At 43.9% G+C, this 19,626-nt stretch overlaps 3 protein-coding genes across 6 annotated transcripts; all 3 read right to left on the bottom strand.

Annotated features, from left to right (window-relative positions):
* Window positions 1–300: 300 nt before the first annotated feature.
* Window positions 301–5,682, bottom strand: cyp20a1 (cytochrome P450, family 20, subfamily A, polypeptide 1). The gene is made up of 13 exons (XM_069163986.1): window positions 5,232–5,682; window positions 4,620–4,669; window positions 4,379–4,545; window positions 4,055–4,200; window positions 3,813–3,980; window positions 3,299–3,377; window positions 2,545–2,657; window positions 2,398–2,452; window positions 2,156–2,276; window positions 1,825–1,936; window positions 1,567–1,631; window positions 1,328–1,417; window positions 301–1,200 (listed from the first exon to the last, which is right to left on the bottom strand). Exons 1-13 carry the CDS (start codon window positions 5,301–5,303, stop codon window positions 1,050–1,052), a joined length of 1,389 nt encoding a protein of 462 aa, XP_069020087.1. The 5' UTR covers window positions 5,304–5,682; the 3' UTR covers window positions 301–1,049.
* A 90-nt stretch (window positions 5,683–5,772) lies between these two features.
* On the bottom strand, window positions 5,773–10,175 carry LOC138207012 (transmembrane protein 237A-like). 4 transcript variants are annotated; one of them, XM_069163991.1, is made up of 14 exons: window positions 9,999–10,175; window positions 9,725–9,760; window positions 8,484–8,515; window positions 8,364–8,377; window positions 8,204–8,275; window positions 7,866–7,994; window positions 7,668–7,761; window positions 7,361–7,518; window positions 7,141–7,273; window positions 6,865–7,056; window positions 6,489–6,562; window positions 6,316–6,403; window positions 6,110–6,231; window positions 5,773–6,026 (listed from the first exon to the last, which is right to left on the bottom strand). In XM_069163991.1, the coding sequence occupies exons 1-14, from the start codon at window positions 10,017–10,019 to the stop codon at window positions 5,962–5,964; spliced, it is 1,230 nt and encodes a 409-aa protein (XP_069020092.1). In that variant the 5' UTR covers window positions 10,020–10,175; the 3' UTR covers window positions 5,773–5,961. The 4 variants fall into 4 exon arrangements, with proteins under 4 accessions (XP_069020092.1, XP_069020088.1, XP_069020090.1 ...); XM_069163987.1 differs by having other exon boundaries at window positions 7,141–7,518; XM_069163989.1 differs by lacking the exon at window positions 9,999–10,175 and adding an exon at window positions 9,093–9,205 and having other exon boundaries at window positions 7,141–7,518; window positions 9,725–9,742.
* Window positions 10,176–10,301: 126 nt separating this feature from the next.
* Window positions 10,302–18,992, bottom strand: mpp4b (MAGUK p55 scaffold protein 4b). Its single transcript, XM_069163974.1, has 21 exons — window positions 18,920–18,992; window positions 18,706–18,827; window positions 18,319–18,396; window positions 18,135–18,218; window positions 17,489–17,620; window positions 14,902–14,983; window positions 14,524–14,609; window positions 14,067–14,141; window positions 13,790–13,986; window positions 13,560–13,618; window positions 13,438–13,455; window positions 13,309–13,350; window positions 13,194–13,214; window positions 13,049–13,063; window positions 12,805–12,846; window positions 12,471–12,644; window positions 12,303–12,383; window positions 12,026–12,119; window positions 11,672–11,780; window positions 11,452–11,586; window positions 10,302–11,246 (listed from the first exon to the last, which is right to left on the bottom strand). The coding sequence occupies exons 1-21, from the start codon at window positions 18,975–18,977 to the stop codon at window positions 11,055–11,057; spliced, it is 1,896 nt and encodes a 631-aa protein (XP_069020075.1). The 5' UTR covers window positions 18,978–18,992; the 3' UTR covers window positions 10,302–11,054.
* Window positions 18,993–19,626: the final 634 nt, after the last annotated feature.

Genomic DNA, 19,626 nt, shown 5'->3' with positions numbered 1-19,626 from the left:
CATATTGCTCTCAGATCCTTCAATAAGGCTGATATTTGATTTACTATTTAGTTTGAAGCTGCAACAAGTAGTCAATTAACCGATAAATGGATCAACACAAAGTTATTCAGCTGCTACTCCAAAAGCAAGCGGTTTCACTGTGTCACTTTGGGCTGTAAAACTTTGTGACGAGTATGTTTTTACTGTTTTCTGATGTGATATTGAACAAAGTACTGATCTGATGAACAACATAGTAACTGTCAGATTGATAATCATTCGTTTCAGACCTAATTTATTTTTTTTTTTTAAATACACTTGACAATGACATTTTCCATGTTTTCCTGCTACAAACTAAAATCTAGAGTATTTGCACACTTCATACATTTGTATGTCAACAAGGAAAATGTAACACCTGTGTGACAAACAAATGAAAGATCACTTAAGTTTGTCAAACAATATTAAAAGTTGAAAAGTTACAATTCACATATCTACAAAAGGATCTGTGAAGATGAAGCAAGATAAAAGAAAAACAAATAACACGAACTCACTAAAAAGTCTTTACACATATTTAATATGCAGATGTGGTTAAAGAAGGAGTGAAATGTCTGAATGCAGCGTGGCTCATTTTAATAGACGAATAGATCCCATGACGCGGGGAGTTTTGTCTCGAGGCAGTTGTTCTGGAAATCATAGAACATTTTTGGCATCACAGGTCATTTGTTTCCCTCCTCGAACAGACGGGAGTCTTTCAACAAGTGCAGATTTGACCTGCAGATAATTACTGATGTGCTTAAGGCCTCTGATTGCTGTGAAGTGAGAAGGAAGGAAGACAACTACGGAGAAACCGTGGTGGTGGAACTAGCGTGTGAAATGATACAGTGACGGTACAAACTGGGGGAAAAGAGTCTTTATAAAGTTGAAAAGAGGTTCAGTCCAAACTACCATCATGTTGCTGTTCCTCTAACACATGTAATACTTTGCTGGTAATTTCTTTAATCAGGTGTTAAACTTGTTGTCTATTTTTTTTCTTTTTTTTACCTCGTCTCCCTGCAGGGCTTTAAAGACTATTTTTAGCTTCTTCTGCTGACGGTGATCCAGGTCTCGTCCTTCGGTGTGGATACCAGCTCAGATCGGACATCCGCCACTTGTCCCTTCAGCCGGTGAAGCTTCAGCTGCCGCACCACCGTGCTGAGCAGGACTGTGGCGACGGTGTAGGCGAACCTGGCACAGACAAAAAGAAACGGACAGTTAAAGACGTCGGTGAAATAAAACGATGATCATTTGATCCAAGCCGAACGACGGTCTATGGACCGGACCTTTTTTTACACGTTTTTATGAAAACTTTTACCTGAGCTCTGGACACGTTTGATTCCCAGAGAACCCGAGCAGACAGAAGCTCTTGCTGGCCGATTCCTCCTCAAATCGATCTGGATCAAACCTGAGGGATGTCAGAGAAACTGGCCACATCAGTACTTCACCTTGAATTCAATCACAATTTGATCAATGCGTCCTATAAACTGCCTGACTTTTTTGATATTAACAGAAGGAAACATCAACAGTAAAATGTGAAATGGATGAGAAGTGAACCTGTAAGGTGTGTTCCAGGTATCAGCATCCTGCAGGACCACTCCCAGGGCGTAGATCACCAGAGTCTGAAACATGACAACAACAATACCACACAGTTTTCACATTGAGACAAAACTTCTGTGTTCTGTGATTTGCATTTTTATTTCAGAAGACTTTTATTATTTCTTCTCTACAATAGACATAAACACCTCTCTGGTTGAAATAATGTGTTAATATTCTGCAGAGGGATAACTGGGCAGACAGCAGGAAAGCGGATACCTCTTTGGGGATGACGTGCTGATCGACTTTGCCCTCCACTTCCTGAAGCCTAGCCGCGACGGGGGTTAGCTTGGCAGTCCTCACCGTCTCGTTGAGGACCTGTTGGCAGTATCTATCCAAGGACAGAAATGTGATAAGATGGAGGTTATTGAACGTACCAACCGTGTCTGGATGCACCTGAACGTGAAGGACTCCTCATGAACTTCAGTGTATCAGTTGCCTTAAATATTCAAGATGTGTTATCTGCTCTGTTTTCCTGATATCAAGCCAACATGAGGTGTCTGCTTTAAGATTTCACATTCAGACACAGAGCCAGGTCCAAACACCTCACCTGAGCTGAGGAATTTTGTCCAGAGAAACTGGATCAGAACCCAAAACCTCCTCCAGCTCCTGGTACAACTTGTCCTGGACGTCCTCTGAGGTGGACAGGAAGTGAAGTGCCCAGATACACACTGACGAAACACAACATTTGACATGTCCGATTCAGAGATTCAGTGATTATGACAACAACTATTAGCTGGAGTCTTAATTCATTTATTGATCAACTGGTTGAAGTGTTTCCTGGAAACTTACAGTTGGCAGTGATGACACATCCAGCCAGAGTGAAAACCATGCAGTCCTCCATGATCTAAAACAAACAATATTCATTTAAGTACAACTTTGGGACCCATGAAGATCTTTGAGTGACGCTGTGAGTTATAAACCTTCATCGGTGTTCACCTGTCGCTCTGTGAGGCTCGACTGAAGCAGAGCATCCACAAACACCGTCTGCTTCCTTTGGGCTTTTCTCTCCTTCGCCACTGACAGCAGCACGGACTCCATCTCGGACAGAGCTGACCAGAAAAGGAGAAAGACTTGACGAAAGCTGCTCAAAACTTTACATTGTTTTATACACTTTCTTCTACAGCTGCTGGAGATATGGTCATGTCCTGGGACCTCGGTGATGTAACTGGGAAGGAGGAGAAAGAGACAGATGACTTGAAACGCCTCTGGATCAAATATAAAGTCTCCACATGTGAAATACACAGTTACCACCACCTCTCGACAAACTGTAATTCTCCACTTAAACATCTAATCTTTGATAATTGGCTCCAAAGGGATTTCTCAGTACTTTCTGCTCCCTTTAATCTATTCTCGCGGGCCATCTGTTATTTACCGGTGAGAAAACCTTGAGACTTTGTGGCGATCAAACTCAACCTCACACACTTCTTTAACTTTTGGTCAGCATCATAAAGTCAAAGTAAAGAAATTCCAGTGATAACAGTGATTTTCAGTGTATTTTCCTTCAAGAATGTGTTGTATTTTGTCCTCTTTGGCTGTTTGTGAGGAGGCTTTACACCCAGATAACATCTGAGCGTCTGCAAACTTTCCATCATGTTTCTGCCCCCACATGTCAACACACAGCAGGTGTGAGGAGGCTCAGCGGGAAAACACGAAAACCAAATCTAGACCCATCCTTCAAAAACTCACTCACCCTTCTCGTAGTGTCCTTTCCTGCTGGGGCTCTTCTCCAGGGAGCCGTCCAGGTAGCCCTTCCCGATTTCTGACCAGATCTGGTGGCGACAGCGTGACTTAGAACAGAAAAACCAACTGACCCCCTCATTTCAGAGATTTATTTCTCTACAGCTTCTGACTTTGGAACTTAAGTAGGTCATATTCCTGAGAGACCCTGAGTCCCATCTGTTTGTAGCACAGTTTTCTGTCCACTGCGGTGGAAAAAAAAAAGGACGGAAAGTGAAATGCGGACAAATCCCGTGCGTCACACACTGGCCTCTTTAAAACTGAAGTATAAGGTGATTGTGTCAGAACATCAGAATCAAAGAACAAAGATTTATTACAAAACTACAAGATTAAATAGAAAACTTTTTTTTTTTTTTGACGCCGCAGAGACAAAAACGAGAAATCAAGCTTGTACTCCACTCCGCTGTCACTGTGGCTGCTCCTCCTCCAGTAAGTGGTGTTTAAAGTTTACACTCTATTATTCTCACCACGTCGTGGTTCTTGCGGAAGGAAATGACCTCGGCGTCGTCTTTGAAGCGCTCTCCCAGAGCCAGCTGGGTGACGGTTTTCAAGGCCAAACCCAACAAGTGGCCGCACAGCGGGGTGTGTTGGGCCTCCGGGAATGAACTCCACTTTCCTACCAGCTCCTCCACCAGCTAGGAAGCAAAATATCAGTCAACAGGCGGCGAGGAAAAGTTTAAATTTATGTATTTCTATCGGCGTTGCATACATGGAGCATGAGAGGGAAGTTGTTCTTCAGCGTGTTGTTGATGGCACCTTCATACACCTTCTTCCTTATCACGGTTTCATTGGCCCCGCCTCCCATCCCTGACTTGTAGCCTAGCAATGACTTCAGCATCGTCTCAAAGGAGTCAGCTAACAGGCAGGAAGGTGGACACGAAAATACACAAAAATTCCTGATAAATACACGAGGTAAATATATGAGGTTTCTGACCAAACACCTTAATGTGTATTAATGTGCATGATGTGATTTCCTGCCTGAATTACAGAGACACACTATAAGAGGATCCTCTGGAGGGTATTGATCCCTTACTGGTGTGGTTGGGGTTGATGTGTTGCCGTAGCTGCTTCACAGAGCCCAGGCTGACCACTGGCCGACCGCCAAACCAGAACGACGCCACAGACCCGAACTCCTGATGCAGACCGACGAGGAACTCGTGCAGACTGCCTCTGTTCACAATGTCCTGCAGGTTTCCATCCCTGAGGGAGCAGGAAAACATAACATCCAGAGATGCACACTTTTGACGAAGACGAAGACAATGACGACAACTTACTTCTCATCTGTGGGGTTGAGACCTGGGATCCCAGAGGCCCTTCTGGACGACTGTAAGCATCATTAGAAATAGATGAGAAGCATTAACGTCAGCAAACACAAGTGGTTTTCCTGACTTCTGCCTGAACTGCTGATCACATGCATCTATTGTCTCCTCACATGAGTTGACAGGTTGGCTGTGCCTGTCCCATATCCGGCTAATCAACACTCCATTGGAAAATATGTCAATTTAATGCGGCTCTGTTTAGTGGCAACCACATGGATTGTATGACATCATTTATGGATCAATAATTTGTCTTTGTTTGAATCAGCATACAGATGATATAGTTAAAAGAATCGAATTTAAACTGCTTAACTTTATGTATCATGTTGTTAAAAGCTTTACCGAGACTTTTTAAAAGTTGAATTTCACTAAACTAGGTTCCTGGCAGTTTAGTTAAATGGATGCCGAAATTGCACGAGGTCTTAAATAGTCGTCCTGTTCGAGATATCATGTTGTTCGAGACTTTCCCTTTTGAGGGAGAGGAAGGAAACCTTAAATCAACACTTTTCGGCTGAGACACTGGCAGCCAGACGAACAGCCCGCTAACGCAGCTAGCCAGCGTCCACTCACCGGGTACAAATAAAGAACAGCACCGACCAAAATGATGACAAACGTGACAGCAAAGATGGCAAAGTCCAGCATGACTGCTCGCTTTACACAGATAACTTTTACTCATGAATATCTGTGTATTTCCTCCACAGCTGATAAGTCTTCGTTACCACGTCAACAGAAACGGTGGGGATCGGATTGGCGCTCTGTGTTCGACTACACGGCCTGCACGGCGGCAGAGCAAACTAATAGACCACCGATGGAATCGATGGGGGAGCTCGATACTCGATAAATATTCGTGAATCTTCAACTATTTTATAGAATAATATGACATTGACAGGCCCTTTTTTTTTTTTTAGTACAACGATTACTTTTACTTCTGACACTTGAAGTAAATTGTGTTGCCACTATTTGTATACTTCTTAATAGGTGTTTAAAGTCAAGACTCTCACCTGGTATGGAGTATTTTGAAAGTAAATGAGCTTCTTACCTCTTCACTGCTTGCCTAGAAAAAACATTATAAACACAGCATGTTTTTGCATCAGCACCAAACTCCATGAGATGTAATAAAGAAACGTTGTTGGATTTATTAAAACCCTGTATTCAAAAAGAGACGAGCACATTTCAAAAATACAAAAATAATCTACAAGACATTTACAATCAAGTCGCAATGTAAATAACCAATGTGTGTGCAAAATGGCAGCAAAGCTGTACAGTAAGTGTTAGAGCAGGTGTGCAGTGATATCTCCTCTCAGGCAGTCATTTCTGATTTGTTCTCTGGATTCAGAGGCATGATCTCCATGGCCATCAGATAACCTGAGGAGGAAGGACAAGACAATACAACTTCATGTTTTTAGGGTTGTTTTCTATGAAAGCGATAGATATAATATCTCTCTCACCCTCAGTGTAGTCCGTCTCGGGTCTAATGGCAATAAAAATCCAGGCCAGGCCGACCAGCAGAGCCACTACCAGGTTAACGGTCACCCACGGGTGCAGAATCTGGTGCTCCAACCCCGGAGGCCTGGAGAAGAAGTAGGTGATGCTCAGGTGTCAGATCCAGGCTTCATGATGATATCAGAACATCGGATGATTCCCGCGAACTCACCATAACGTTGCGTTTAAGGATGGGTAGAGGTTGATTCGGTCGCTGGTCATCTGCTGGCTCAGAGAGAGAACCAGCGCTGAGAAATACACTGAGTGAAACAAACGAAGAGCGTCAACACAAACCGAACAGACACCAAAGCTCTGAATCATCTGTGTTTAACAGCGAGAACTCACAGAATGAGGCGAGAGCCACCGGATCAAGAGTGATGAACTCCCGCAGAGCCACGGAGCCTTTGGCCAGATTCACTCTGACAACAGAATAAACAGCACACGTGATCTTCTTCTACCATCCATGTCTCCGCAATTCATTATGTCTGTACGACGATACATTCATCTCCTTTATTCACTTACTTACTTCCCATCTTTACTTTCAAACTTAAGGACGCAAACATTTATCTCAAAGGTGCCCTGAGGAGTTTTCTCGCACAGAAACTCACCGTGAGTCGAACTAAACATCTTTCCATCCTCATTAAACATTTGTACAACCGACGTATTTGAACCCTTCCCCTGCTGGAGGTCCCTGTACGAGCACCAGGCCGTATACGTGTACCTGTCGAAGGCGGCCACGGTGCTGATGGCCAGCAGCATGTAGAGCAGGGACTGCGAGGGGTACGCCAGGCGGTGGTACTGCTCCAGCAGGTTGGACAGAGCGGTGAGGTGCTGCCCGGCCAGCATGTACACCACCACCACGTTCCACATGGCGTAGCCCGCCAGGAAGCCGTGACAGTACAGACCGAACACCCTGAGTCGCACACAGAGGAGCGTTTAGACGAGAGACGACGCGCTCGCTCGCGCGCGCCTGCATCGTTCGGAGTTCTTCATTCACCTGAAGCCCTCGTGCACTCTGACAGAAACGTCTCTGGTGGTCCACAGCGGCTGCACGAGCTGGAAGTCCGCCATGTTGTCCGTCTGGTCGCTGGTCTTCCTCCAGTCGGAGCGCTCTGCGGCCTGGAATCGCTCTGCACGTGAACACACGCACACATTTATCAGTTCAAACTGCCATTTGACAGCCCCGACCACATCTTCTCCTTCTTCTGTCCACTCACTGTTCCTCTCGACGAAGACTTTCCCCACCGGCTGGCTCTGACCATGCGGGGCCGAGAACAGGGAGTGCTGATGGACGGGAGGAGGGGTGTCCGTGATGATGTCGTCCTCTTCTACGTCCAACTCATCGGGAAGCGGTGATTCAATGACTTTGGACTTCCTAAGAACGAGAAGTTTCCACTTCTCAAGTTGTTGCTTTTCTTTATGAAAAATATGTTTTTCAAGGAAATATCGTTGACGTTTGAAGACGCGACTTTGGGCTCTTCAGCAGATGAATTGATGATAACAACAATTCTTTGCATTACTTACTTTTTCTTTCTGGGTTTTCTGACCACTTCCTCTCCGTCGGTGTTCTGATCTGCTGTATCTCCGTTCACCAGGTCGGCTTGGTCATCTTCCAGATCTGAAATCCAGACACAAGAGCATTTAACAATTATATTTCCTCATTTACATCATTCAGAAAACTACAGCATACGAAGCAGCAGTCCCTGTGTTGTCTGACTTCACCTATAGTGGCCATCTTCTTCTTCTTCCTCCTCCTCTGTGGGGGCACATCCGTCGTGGCTTCGAGGGCGAGATGCTCTACGACCTCAGACGCCCTCCGGCTGCCGACTCCTCCCATCTCCATTCCATGATCTGAACGCGAAAGGGGGAAGACGAAGCAAGTAGTTTTATTCTGAAAGGTCAGGGAAAAGGGGGAACAATTCCTTCCTTCCAGTAAATGTCCCACACATCTTCAGAGATATTTGACAACAAATTAAGTCCCAATATAACGGAGGTAAGCTGTGAACGACGAGCCCTTTAAACCTTTAAATTCAGTTTAATGAAGTTAGTTTGTTTCGTACCGTCCACATCATCGACTCCATTTATCTCCTTCCTCACCCTTTTCTTCTTGTGTTTTGCTGCTGGAACGTCTCCTGCAGAAACAAATAAACGTCTCAAGTCAAACAAAGAGCTTCAGAGCAAATATAAAGAGAAATTGAACATCTTTAAATCCTGACTCACCGGTTGTCTCTTGACTTCACGAGTCCACAGATCACAAAAACAAAGCGAGAGAAGAAAAGTTTAGTTTGACTGGTTTCCATTTTATAACAGCAGCTCTTTGAAATAAAGATGTTTTCCTACCTCGACATTGTGGGAAGCGTTCGTTGTCCTCGCTGAGGAGACGGAAAGAGAAACAAACAAGGCAGTTTTCATCCATCACTTCACTTTAAAATCACCTCAATCAAACAAAACAGTAGCTGCGTACGAAAGTCTCTTTTCATTTGAATTTCTACTTATGTGAATTAACAAGGTTGATGCAGAAATCCAAAACACTTGTTTCACAGTTTTACCCACTGACAAACAAAAAATAGCAATGAAGATGAGTAGGATCGATAAGGTCTGATCCTTTTTCATGCAACTCTTTGAAAATCTTAGAAGCTGGGATACTGCAGAAGTACAACCAACAACAAACACACATCAGACACTCGGCGGCCAGTGGAACGAGTTTGGGAGGGAGTTTAGTCAATCAGCGATGAGGATCCAAAAAAAAAAAGTGATTAAAATTGTGAAACACCTCCTCTTACAACGCAGGGCAAGGACATGATAAGAGGCTATTTAAGCCTTAAACACTTATGTAACAGCTGAATTTAAAAGAGAGCTTGGACTTTAATATCAAAAAGTCAGAAATTCAAACAGAATTTTAACATTATAACAGACTCAGATTAATCAGTCAAGATATAAAAACCTTACCGTCGTCTTGCTGGCCATTTCACCCAAGAACCCAGTAAGACTGGAGTGAAGCGACACACGACATCCTGACTGTTAAATCCTCAGCTAAATCTGTGTTTATACATCCGCCAGGACTGAGGATTAGGGCAGAGGTCAGACGACTCAAGTCTTTTTTTCAAACAGTAGAGAGTAAAAAGACGTGGTTCAGAGGAATCTGGTTTAATCTCCCTGGCGGCGTCTCCAGGTACACGTTGTTGTCCCTGCACATTGGCTTCACTGTGTATTTCGGGGATGCTTTTCCTTTTTCACTTGATCAACTGTTTAATCTGTTAAATATCAGAAAGTTTAAAAATATCTACCTCACTTGCTCAGAATGGTTTGGATTGTTTGTGATTCAATGGACAAGAGAAAATCAGCAAATCTTAATATTTAAGAAGCTGAAACCTGCAAACTTTCAAGATTATTCCTTCATAATTTACTTAAAGGGGGCCACGGCCATGAGACTAGATATCGTGGATAGGGCACAATTGCTGTCTTATTCTAGTTTTAATGGCTGCATTAGTGAACTGATGCCATTTTCTGTACTTACCAGATTGTTAAAGACTGTTTAAGACTAAATCTTAAAAATACGTAAGTGGGTTTGAATTACTGACCTGTGGAAGAGGTGGGAGCTCCCTGGCCCTCGTTTTCTGTACATAAGCAGAGAAAACACACATTTATTAGTGACAATTTCAATTCGTATATTACTTATATTACTCAACAGCCCCTAGGTAAGTAGTTGAAGACAAAATATGTCATCTAAATTTCACTGTGCAGTCAGAATATCTTGCATATTACCTTTCCTAATCGGCACATATGAGATTTTTCTATTTGCTAAATAACGTTAAAGCTTTCGTAAAAACATCCGTTAGTTTTGCAAATACGCACCTTTGAGCCTCCCGTGTCCATATTCCAAAATTTCACCTAAAACTGCGCCTTCAAATATTAATCTGACTACATCATGTGCATTTTAAAACGATATTTTAACGATTACAACCGTTTAAAAGTGAGAAAATGTCCACTTTTACTGTTAAAGACTCTATTTATAATCTGCAAGCGTAGAGCCTGTTACCCGGATGTATTTAAAAGCAGCACACCACACTTCCTGTATCTTCAAAATAAAAGCTCCCACAATAAGCGAGGAGAAGATTAATAAACGGCTGAATAAATGATGAATAAATTACTGTGAGAAGTAGTTTATTGATGTCACAAACAGGTACAAATATTCAAAAGTTATTGCTTTGGTTGCAATTTTTTTGCAATTTACCTCGAAAAATCATATTTTAAGGACACAAAGTGTTGGTCTTGCAAGAGTTTGCCAAACACAGCTTATTTAAAATCTTTAAAATCTCAAATAATTTAGTTTTTGGCATGCAATAACACATCAAGCTATACCAAAACACAAAGAAACAAACCATTTATCAAGATTGAAATAAAAACAAAACTCTTAGCTTTCTAATATGTAAACATCAATTGAAAAAAAGTCCCATTCTGTCTTGCAGGTCTGTGAACAAGACTGGGAAGCAGGGCTGCAAATGAACCTGTTTTCTTCAAATGAAAGCTGCATGCAGAGCAGAAAACTACCATTTTCTAATTTAAACATCCTGTAGTTCTAACAGCACAGCAAAGGAAGGCGCTCCTGGTTGCAGATGTACTATGATTGTTTGAAATCTGTTAGTTTCACTACTAGTACAAAGAAAAAAGAGAAAACTGTGACAAAGTCTGACAGTTTCTGGGATTTCTTTGGGCTTGAGTCCAGCTTCATTTTATCCTCGGGGATATGGAGTGACGTAAGCAGCAGATCAAGAACGCCACAAACACATAGGTCAAATTATTCAGATTTTCTCGTGCCCAGCTCCCCTCGAACTGATTTTGTACAATGAAGGATATTACAGACTCTCAGTTTCCCAGATTTGCTGCCATGTCCCAGTATCCTGTCCTGTTCTACGATTCGGTGGTGGGTCGTATCCAGCTGGCAGGGACCCACTGCGGCTCGTCCTGCGCCTTCCTCACCACCGTCAGCAACTGGTCGCAGGAGTCCTGCAGCTCCTCGTTGACCATCACATGATCGAAGAACTGCGAGTGGTGGGACTCCATCTTCCGGGCTGCATCCTCTATCTCCTGGAAGTCTTCATCCTGTTGGAGAAAACAAATACCAAGATGTTTCCAGCTTCTTACTGACTGAAATATATTTTTTATGATTTTTTTTTTAGCTTTGGCTGTTTTTTTTTTTTCAATTGTAGTTTTATATGAATTTAAAATTCAAATTAAAGCTTAATGCTACTTTTATGATCCGAAAAGTACGCTAAAACCATGTCTAAATAATACAACATGGGCGTACTTTGAACGGTCGGTTGACGTAGTAGTTGGTGGTGATGTACGAGTCCTGTCTCGTCTCCCTGAGGCGCTTCAGAGGTGGAGGCTTCACGTAGATGATGTAGGCCCTCAGCTCGTGTGTCCTCACCGCCTGCATGGCCTAAATGGAAAACAAAACCACTTTCAAAACATTTCATAGAAGCACTTTTAAAACAGATTCGATCTTGATTCTTCTCTGGACTCACTTTTGGTTCGATGTCAATGACGCACATCTTCCCGCTGTTTAAAACTTCCTTCACAGACTCAATGCTGGTGCCGTACAGATTCCCCTTGTACTCTCCGTACTCCACAAACCTGTTGGGCATCATCAAAGCATTTTTGTAATATTTCTGTAGGTCTCAAACTGAGACATCATCTCACATTTGATCCAGATTCATGAGCTGCATTTCAGATCGTATTTGTGACAATTATAGCATTAGGTGGTTGTAGCTTTCAAGTCATCAAATTCAGTATCAGATCCTGAAATCAGACCATCAGTATGAATCCCTATCAGTCGTTTGATGATGTCATGAACAGGTAGATGATTTTCTCATCCTCACCTGTTGTTATAAACCATGTTGTCGAAGACCTCTCGGCTGGTAAACAAATATTCTCTGCCAGACTCCTCATATCCTCTGCGTGCTCTCGTGGTGTCTGGTGAAGAAAAAGAAACAAACATTTTACTCTTAATTTAATCAAATTATCAGAGAAACAGACGCAAAAACACAAAACCAGAGGCCCCAGATGCAAGAAAAAAACAGAACATTTGGCATGGCCTTATGTTTTCAGGTTTTTTTCATATTAACATATATTATTATTTGAGCGACTGGTACATACGAGGTATGGCTCCCTGGAAGAGGTTCGGGTTCATCTCAATCAATCGCCTCCGAAGTTCATTAACACCAACACCAGATGGACCTGAAGAAGCAGCACATTTTGATCTTTAACTTGCTGCCTAATGAGTGAAACAACATCCAGTAGGATTCACTGAAATGTTTCCTGCACCTAAGAGGGCGATGAGGCGGTGTGTATCCTGCGGGTGGCGCTGGTAGCGCACCACCTCCTCGTAGGGGCTGTTGAGGGCGTTGTAGCAGCTGCTGGGGCAGCGAGTGTGGCAGGACGGCTGGGTGGTGCTGTGAGACCGCCGCCGGCACAGACGGATGCTGCGCCTGAAGCCCGCTGACAGAAACAAAAAAAAGATGGAGTCAACAGAACCTCAGAGACATGATCCACAATACAAGCTGATGGACTCCAAAAAAACCATATTTACTACAACATCGACAATTAACAAGTAACAAGGTTAAAAAAAAAAATGCTGCTTCAGAGTATGAAGACTTACCTAAATATATTCCTTCAGTGTTGCCGCTGAAGTCAACCTCCTCTGATTGGACATGAGGTGAAGCAGAGTGCAACACATGGAGGAAAATGGAGGAGAGGATGAGTAAACAAACAAACAAATAAATACAGATAGTTTACATGCACAAATTATTTAGATAATATTTTAAATCACAGTATTGATTGCAGCAGCCTCTGCAATGAGGTCAGCCGGCAAGCAACAAGACAAACATTTGTGTTTTTCTTACCTTCTCTGAACTCCTCTGACATTTCACGGTTGGTCAGCAAGAAGGTTTGGAAAAAGAAACAACAGCAGATGTTTGAGATGAAGGACAGGAGATGGAGCGATGAGTTTAAAGACAAAACAGACTCAGTCAACAAAGACTTACCTACCAGATTCAAACGCCTCCTCATCTGAGGCGAAGAGAAAAACACAGACGGGGAAATTAAGCACAGAGAAGCAGAGAGGGTTGTGAATAAAAGATTAATACAGCAGGTGGATCTTTACCTGCTTCAACACATTTCTCGTCAATGGCCATCAGGTCTTCCTCTGGGGGTGAAAAATTGAAATAAAAAGTCAGATCTGTCATTAAACCATCATCAACTTCAGTGTGGTCTGAATGTAATCTCTCCTTACCTTCTTCTACAGTGCTCACTTCAGTAAGCGTGGGGCAAAACACAAAGAAAATTCGTCTGTGAAGTCGCACTGGGACTTTTTAAAAGTGTGAGATCAGTGACAGAAAATCTGAGCGCACTCACAGGTCTGTATGCATCCATGTTGCTGGTAAGGCTGAGACCACCAGAACTCCCTCTGCTTCCTGTCACAACAAGAAGAATCACGTTGAAATTCAACTAAAATACACTGCACCGCTCAGGGCGCAACATAAAATGTTAGAAAATAGAGAGAAAAATGGACATCACAAGTTCTAACAGCCGAGTTGACGCCTTTGAATGCCCCCCAAAAAAAATCTAAAATCACTTAGTCTGACCGTCTGAGGAGGTTGGTGGAGGGGATGAGGCCGGCGCAGGAAGTGTCGCTGGGCAGCTTCTTGGCCTGCCACCACAGGGCATCCGTCTGGTCCACGATCTCCAAGATGTCGCCTTTCCTGAAGCTCATACCGGCGTCGGCGCAGGGGATAGCCGGGTCCTGCTGGGGGCTGTAGTCGGCCATGGACCGCACATACAGCTGACACACAGAAAGTCCATTTGTAATGAGGTTTTAATGTGTAAAGTGAAAGAGGAAGGAGGTGAGGGAGGAGGATTTACCATGGTCTGGTTGTGGACCGCCCTCTCTGTGATGGGAACCACCTTAAACATGATGGTGCCTTGTGACCGAGTTTGCTGATTGGATGTGAAGAAACAATGTGGATCAAAAGCAGCTAACACAACATACATTTTGAATGAACAACTGTGAAACATGAATCAGGTTTGAGGCTGTGATGCCTTCTGCTTCTCATGATGAGCTTGTGAAAAATCAGGGATGTGATCAGCTAGGTCTTGAATCAGACCACAGAAAAGACAGTTTGGGATTCTAGACGACAGATATGGAGGACAGAAAAGGACACATAGAAATGTAAGTGGTCTCATTTTACACCCATATTAAAAACGAATTTAGCTGCTACAACACTCTTTCATTAAACAATCTCACAAATAAACAACGAGACCAAATTTCAAACAGCACAGTGCAGAAGTTAAATAAGTGGTTCAGCAGTTGTTGACTTACCACAACTTGGATGACTTGCTCAGGCTCCAATCCGTTCACTGGAAACCCGTTCACCTCCATGATCCTGTCCCCTGCATGCAGCAGCCCTACAAACACACATGCAGAAATAGAAACACAAACAAAAATCGGATCATTAATTTGTCTTAATTTTTTTCTCCTCTAAAAGTACTTTGTTCTTTCAGTGTGCGAGTCTTTTATCAGATACCTTTTGCCTTCACAGACTAACCTTTATTTGTTCTCAACATGATAAAAGTCCAGTTTTTTAAGTTTCTAAAGGTGTAGTGCTCTGTCTGTTACACTGTGGCATCAATCAACATGTCATCACTGACGTAAAGTAATTCTTTGATCAGCAGCACAAAAAACAAACATGATCCTCACCGCTCCTATCAGCCAGCCCTCCGTGAATCACCCGAGCTATGAAAATCTCCCCTGTGATCTCGTTTCTCTTTATAGTTGCTCCCTAAAACCGAAAAGATGAGAACACAGAACATAGGCCGGCTGTAGTGTGGAGTAAAGACACATGTGGGTCAAATTGAATCGCATAAATATAGACAGATAAAGCTGATGAAGCTTGCAGGGAGCCGTGATGAGGATTCAAACACTATGGAGTGAAATGGAAGATATCATTCAGGTAGAAATAAAACAACAACGACACAAATGAAATGAAGGCAGCTGAAGTTCCTGCTGAAGCAAAAACAAACGATGACGATGGAAGAAATGCAACAAAACGAGCAGAAGAAACATCGACTACCACTGTGTGTCTGCTGGGCAGCAGCTCTGCAGAGACGCCTTGAAAGGACACATAAAGTCCATTGTTCGGACTCTCTTCTCATGTCGCCCTCTTCTTCTTCTTCTTCTTCTTCTTTTTCCTCTGGTTCGGGCGAGCTCCTTCCACTGAAGTCCCTTTGGGCTCAACTCGCAGGCCGTTGGTGACGGGATGTTTGAATGCTTCCACATCAGTGCGGCCGAGCTTCTTCTGTGCTGAGGGGGTGTTTTTTGTTTTGGCTCGTGGAGATCCGTGACAGGACACAGACAGAGAGCTGGTGGCCTGAGAGGTGGAGGGAGCGCCCAGGGAGCTGCTGAGCGAGCTGGAGGAGGAGGCGGTGGAAAGGAGCGATGGGAGGGAACATCTGGACTGACGTGTCAAAGACAAAGTGTCGTCCTGCTCAGTGACCGCCGGTTTAACGGGGTTGATCTCGGTCCTGGTGGCAGCGAGGAGAGTCTGCAGCCGCCCCACCACCTGCGTGAGGAGGACCAGAGCTTGCGAATTGTCCTGCACCGTCTCCGACATGCGCTCGGTGGCGGCTGCCATCTTCTCCCCGAGCAGTTTGATGTCTTTGGTGCTGCTCTCCATGGAGCAGGCGGCCAGCTGCACAGTCATCCTTAGCTCGTCCAGACTTTCCTGCTTGGCGAGCTCCACGGCCGCCGGCGCCTCCAGCACGCGGTGGGGGTGCATGGGGCTGGGCGGAGCTGTGCGGATGCGAGGGCTTTGGTTTCGTAGCCTCGGAGGAAGGCCTGGCTGGAGGTAGTCGTCTACGTTGGAGCAGTATGGAAGGCTGAGACACGGCGGAGACATGGTCCACCGCCGGGCAGCGGGGAGAGGTGACGTGGTGTGGCCGGACACTCCCGCCTCATCCTCTTCTGCACTGTCGAGCCCTTCAATGATGTTGTCTCCAACGACAAAACAGACATTGTTAATCCATGAAAGATGATAAGTAAATGATGGACGATGGATGAAGATGGCGCAATGACGAGTGATGAAAACAGCAGGGCCTCGTTTCCCAAAAGCATCTAAAAGCGTAAAAATAAAAGCTCTCACATACTCAGAGTTTGAGTACGTAAACAACATATAGAGATTTAACAGCATTACGAAACACTTGAAGAAATCCCCTCAATGTTCTCTCAGGAAACGAGGCCCACATCTTTCCTTACCAATCAGAACCGAGCTGTAGACCGCAGGCGCGGAGCGGTTCAAGCTCTGCTCCCACAGCAGGTTGGTGTAACAAACTCTACACTGGCTAATCGGCTTCCGACAGCATGCCTGGCAGCTACTCCTCGGCTTGTATCGAGGCGGAAGGTACAGCCGAGCCCCTGCTGGGCAACACAGCGGCTCAGTTGGCGGGTAGCTGCCTCTCCGGACGCTGCACCACGACGAATCCTTCCCACTCAGGCTGCAGCTCTCAGCTGCGGGGCTCTGGACCCTGAACGCTCCGGCTCGTTGAACCCTCTGCTGGGTCAGAAGCCTCAGGGTATCCCAGTGATTGCGGATCCCCCTTCTGGGGCTTTTTATACAGGGAAGGGAAGCGGTGGGCAGCGGCAGCCCAACTCTGCGGCGGTCGCACAGCTGTGAGACAACAGAGTCACTCAGATGAAGAGGGACATGTCCAACACAGACTGAGCACTTCCACCGGACAACAACAAAGATTAAAGTCTGCTCAGTGCTACAAACACTTCCTCATATCCTCACAAACATATGAGCACTTTCTATTAAAAAGACACACAGATTACAAACAGCACAGTTGCATGTGAATCATTCCGATTATAAATTTGCATCAGATGTCTCCAAACTGTTTTGTTTTCTTCCTCTTCGAGCTGTTTGGGCTGTTAGAAATTCATCTGTAGCATCAACAGACAATCAGACAAATGACAGATTATAGAATTCAAACATCTGGTCTCTCTTTGACGCAGTCAGTTGTTTCAATTTATATTTGGCCAAAAAGCCCACATATTAAAATATCCGTGAGCATCTGCTCGTACAGTGCTGGGAGAAGTGACTCCCCTGTGGTCCAGTTCATGTCCTGAAGTGCGTGCATGACTTTACAGGCAAAGAGACAATTAAACACGTGTATCCAGGTAAATTAAACAAAATATTGTACGATGCTACAAACCAAACTTCACAGTTTTTACGTTTTAAAAGTGATTAAACTCTAATGCGAGATGAGGAGGCGTTTGCTGCCGAGCTCACCAGGGGCTGCTTGTTCTTGACCAGGCAGACGATCCTGGTGGCCTCTTCATCGTCCGGCAGGTCGTCCGGCATCGGCGGCAGCACCGGCTCATAGTCCTTCTGGGCCACCGTATCGTGAGCAGAGAGCAGAGCCTGGAAAACAGACAAAGTAGACTGATGGTTCGACAGCAAGCTCAGTTAAAGAATATAAAACACAAATTTAAAATGAATGTTGTTATTGTCTCATAATACTTAATTTGTATCATTAGAAATATAATTCGTAATTTCTTTCCAACCTTCATCTTTTAGTATTGTTTAAAACCTTTCAAAACAAGAAAAAGGACACCGGTGCAGATCAAATTTCATATTTCTTCAGTAATATTCACCCAAAATATTACTATAAAGCAGTTCAAGGTTGTGACAAATATTGTTACAGCACAGAAATGTAAGAAATTAAATTCCAATAGAGACTATTCAGATATCTTTGTTCTGATTTCAATGAAAGTTGCATTAATAATATTAATAATTCAAAGTTTAAGAAAGGAAATATAGGATTTACAGACATAAATTAGATTCAGTGTCTCCACATGCTCAGAAGGAGACATCACTGTCAGTTCAGAGCATCTTTATTAGGTCAATATCTGCAACCAGCCAGGTGGTTTCTCACCTGCAGGTGAGGCTGCCGCAGGAGACGGTAGAGCTCTTTGGCCTCTTCGGAGCAGCCTGGTAACGATCTGATGTCTGCCAGCAGCTACACAGACAGAAACAACACAACACACATCTAAAAAAAAAAAAAAAAAAAAGTATCTACACGATGACTGTGAATGACAACTCATCATCATGAAACAAACCTGAAGCGAGAGTCCTGAAGTGTAAGTCAGAGTCGGTGCTGGGGAATCTCTCAGGTACCTCTGAAGACACTCGTGAACCTGAAAACAATGCAGTCGAAAAATTCAGCGAGTTAAGTAGCTTGAAAGAAACATCGATCCTCACATACTGTAAAGCTGTGAAGTATCAATGTGGAACGGTATAATAAATGATGTTACAGAAGAGTTGATATTCCTGTTAAAACGATGAACCAAGAAGGTTGTATACAGACCAAAAGATAAAGGAAAGGACTAGAACATTTTTAAATAAGTCCTAAAATAAATCCCCGAAAACAGGATTTGACAGCAGACTATTAATACAGAGACGAAAGGAAAAAGTAGATTCCCAGGAGAAGCGGCGTGTTTTCAGACCTTGAGCAGTGACTGCAGCCATGAGGAGTTCAGCAGACTGTGGAGGATCTCCGCGCCGTCGATGTCCTGATCCACTGACTGCCTCACCTCCTCGATCACGTCTGACAGGATCTGACGCAGACCTGCAACACCAACACAAACAAAACAGACAGTAAACAGGACAATAAGTCAGTGCATTAATGCAGTAAAATGTAAATACATGTCTGCTACTGACCGTGCTCTCCAAGCTCATAGTGGGGGTTTAAAACTTGAGCCTCCACCGCCTGCCTCATGGTCGCTGGACCCCCGACCTTTGACCCCGACCACCTGCTGACTGCTTACCAGGACAGGCCTGGAGATAAATGGGTTTATGTCACAGAGGTGGAGGAAAGCTTGATTGATACCTAAAAGTACTAAATTCCTAACAAGATTTTATAATGCTCCCATTTCATTTATTTAATCTGCAAAAATTGCAGAGTCAGCTTCACTGGATTTCACTCTGTGCTAAATTTACAATTACATTTTCAAAAAGCAGCTGACACAGTGAACATGGGACTTTTGGGGGCCACTTCAGGGCCCGCTTCAGTAATCCAGCCCCAGTCCCAGCTTTATCAGTGTGAATGGGGTCAGGGGTTAATAGCACACTTGACAGCACCTTGTAAAAGCAACGGTGATGTAAATACAGAGATGTGCAGACTATAATCTCCATCAGAGGGAAACCAACTCCATTATGAACTAAAATCAGTCACATTCAAACAAAATATGTCAGCTATGATGGTATTATAACCTACATTTGGTCAATTAGACACAGTGACAACCAAAGAAGTGATCAACTTTGAGCAGGTTTTAATCTGATGACTGTAAATAAACAATCATGATTATACTGGAAATGTTCCAACTGTTCCAGATGCCAGACGGCAAAAACATCTGTTAAAAAAGTGA

This window comes from Embiotoca jacksoni, unplaced genomic scaffold (assembly GCF_022577435.1).
Source record: "Embiotoca jacksoni isolate LCO1_2020_lvr unplaced genomic scaffold, fEmbJac1.0.p SCAF_30, whole genome shotgun sequence".
Classification (NCBI taxonomy): domain Eukaryota; kingdom Metazoa; phylum Chordata; class Actinopteri; family Embiotocidae; genus Embiotoca; species Embiotoca jacksoni.
Note: the sequence above shows the minus strand (reverse complement) of the source record. Positions and strands in the feature narration are given on the sequence as shown.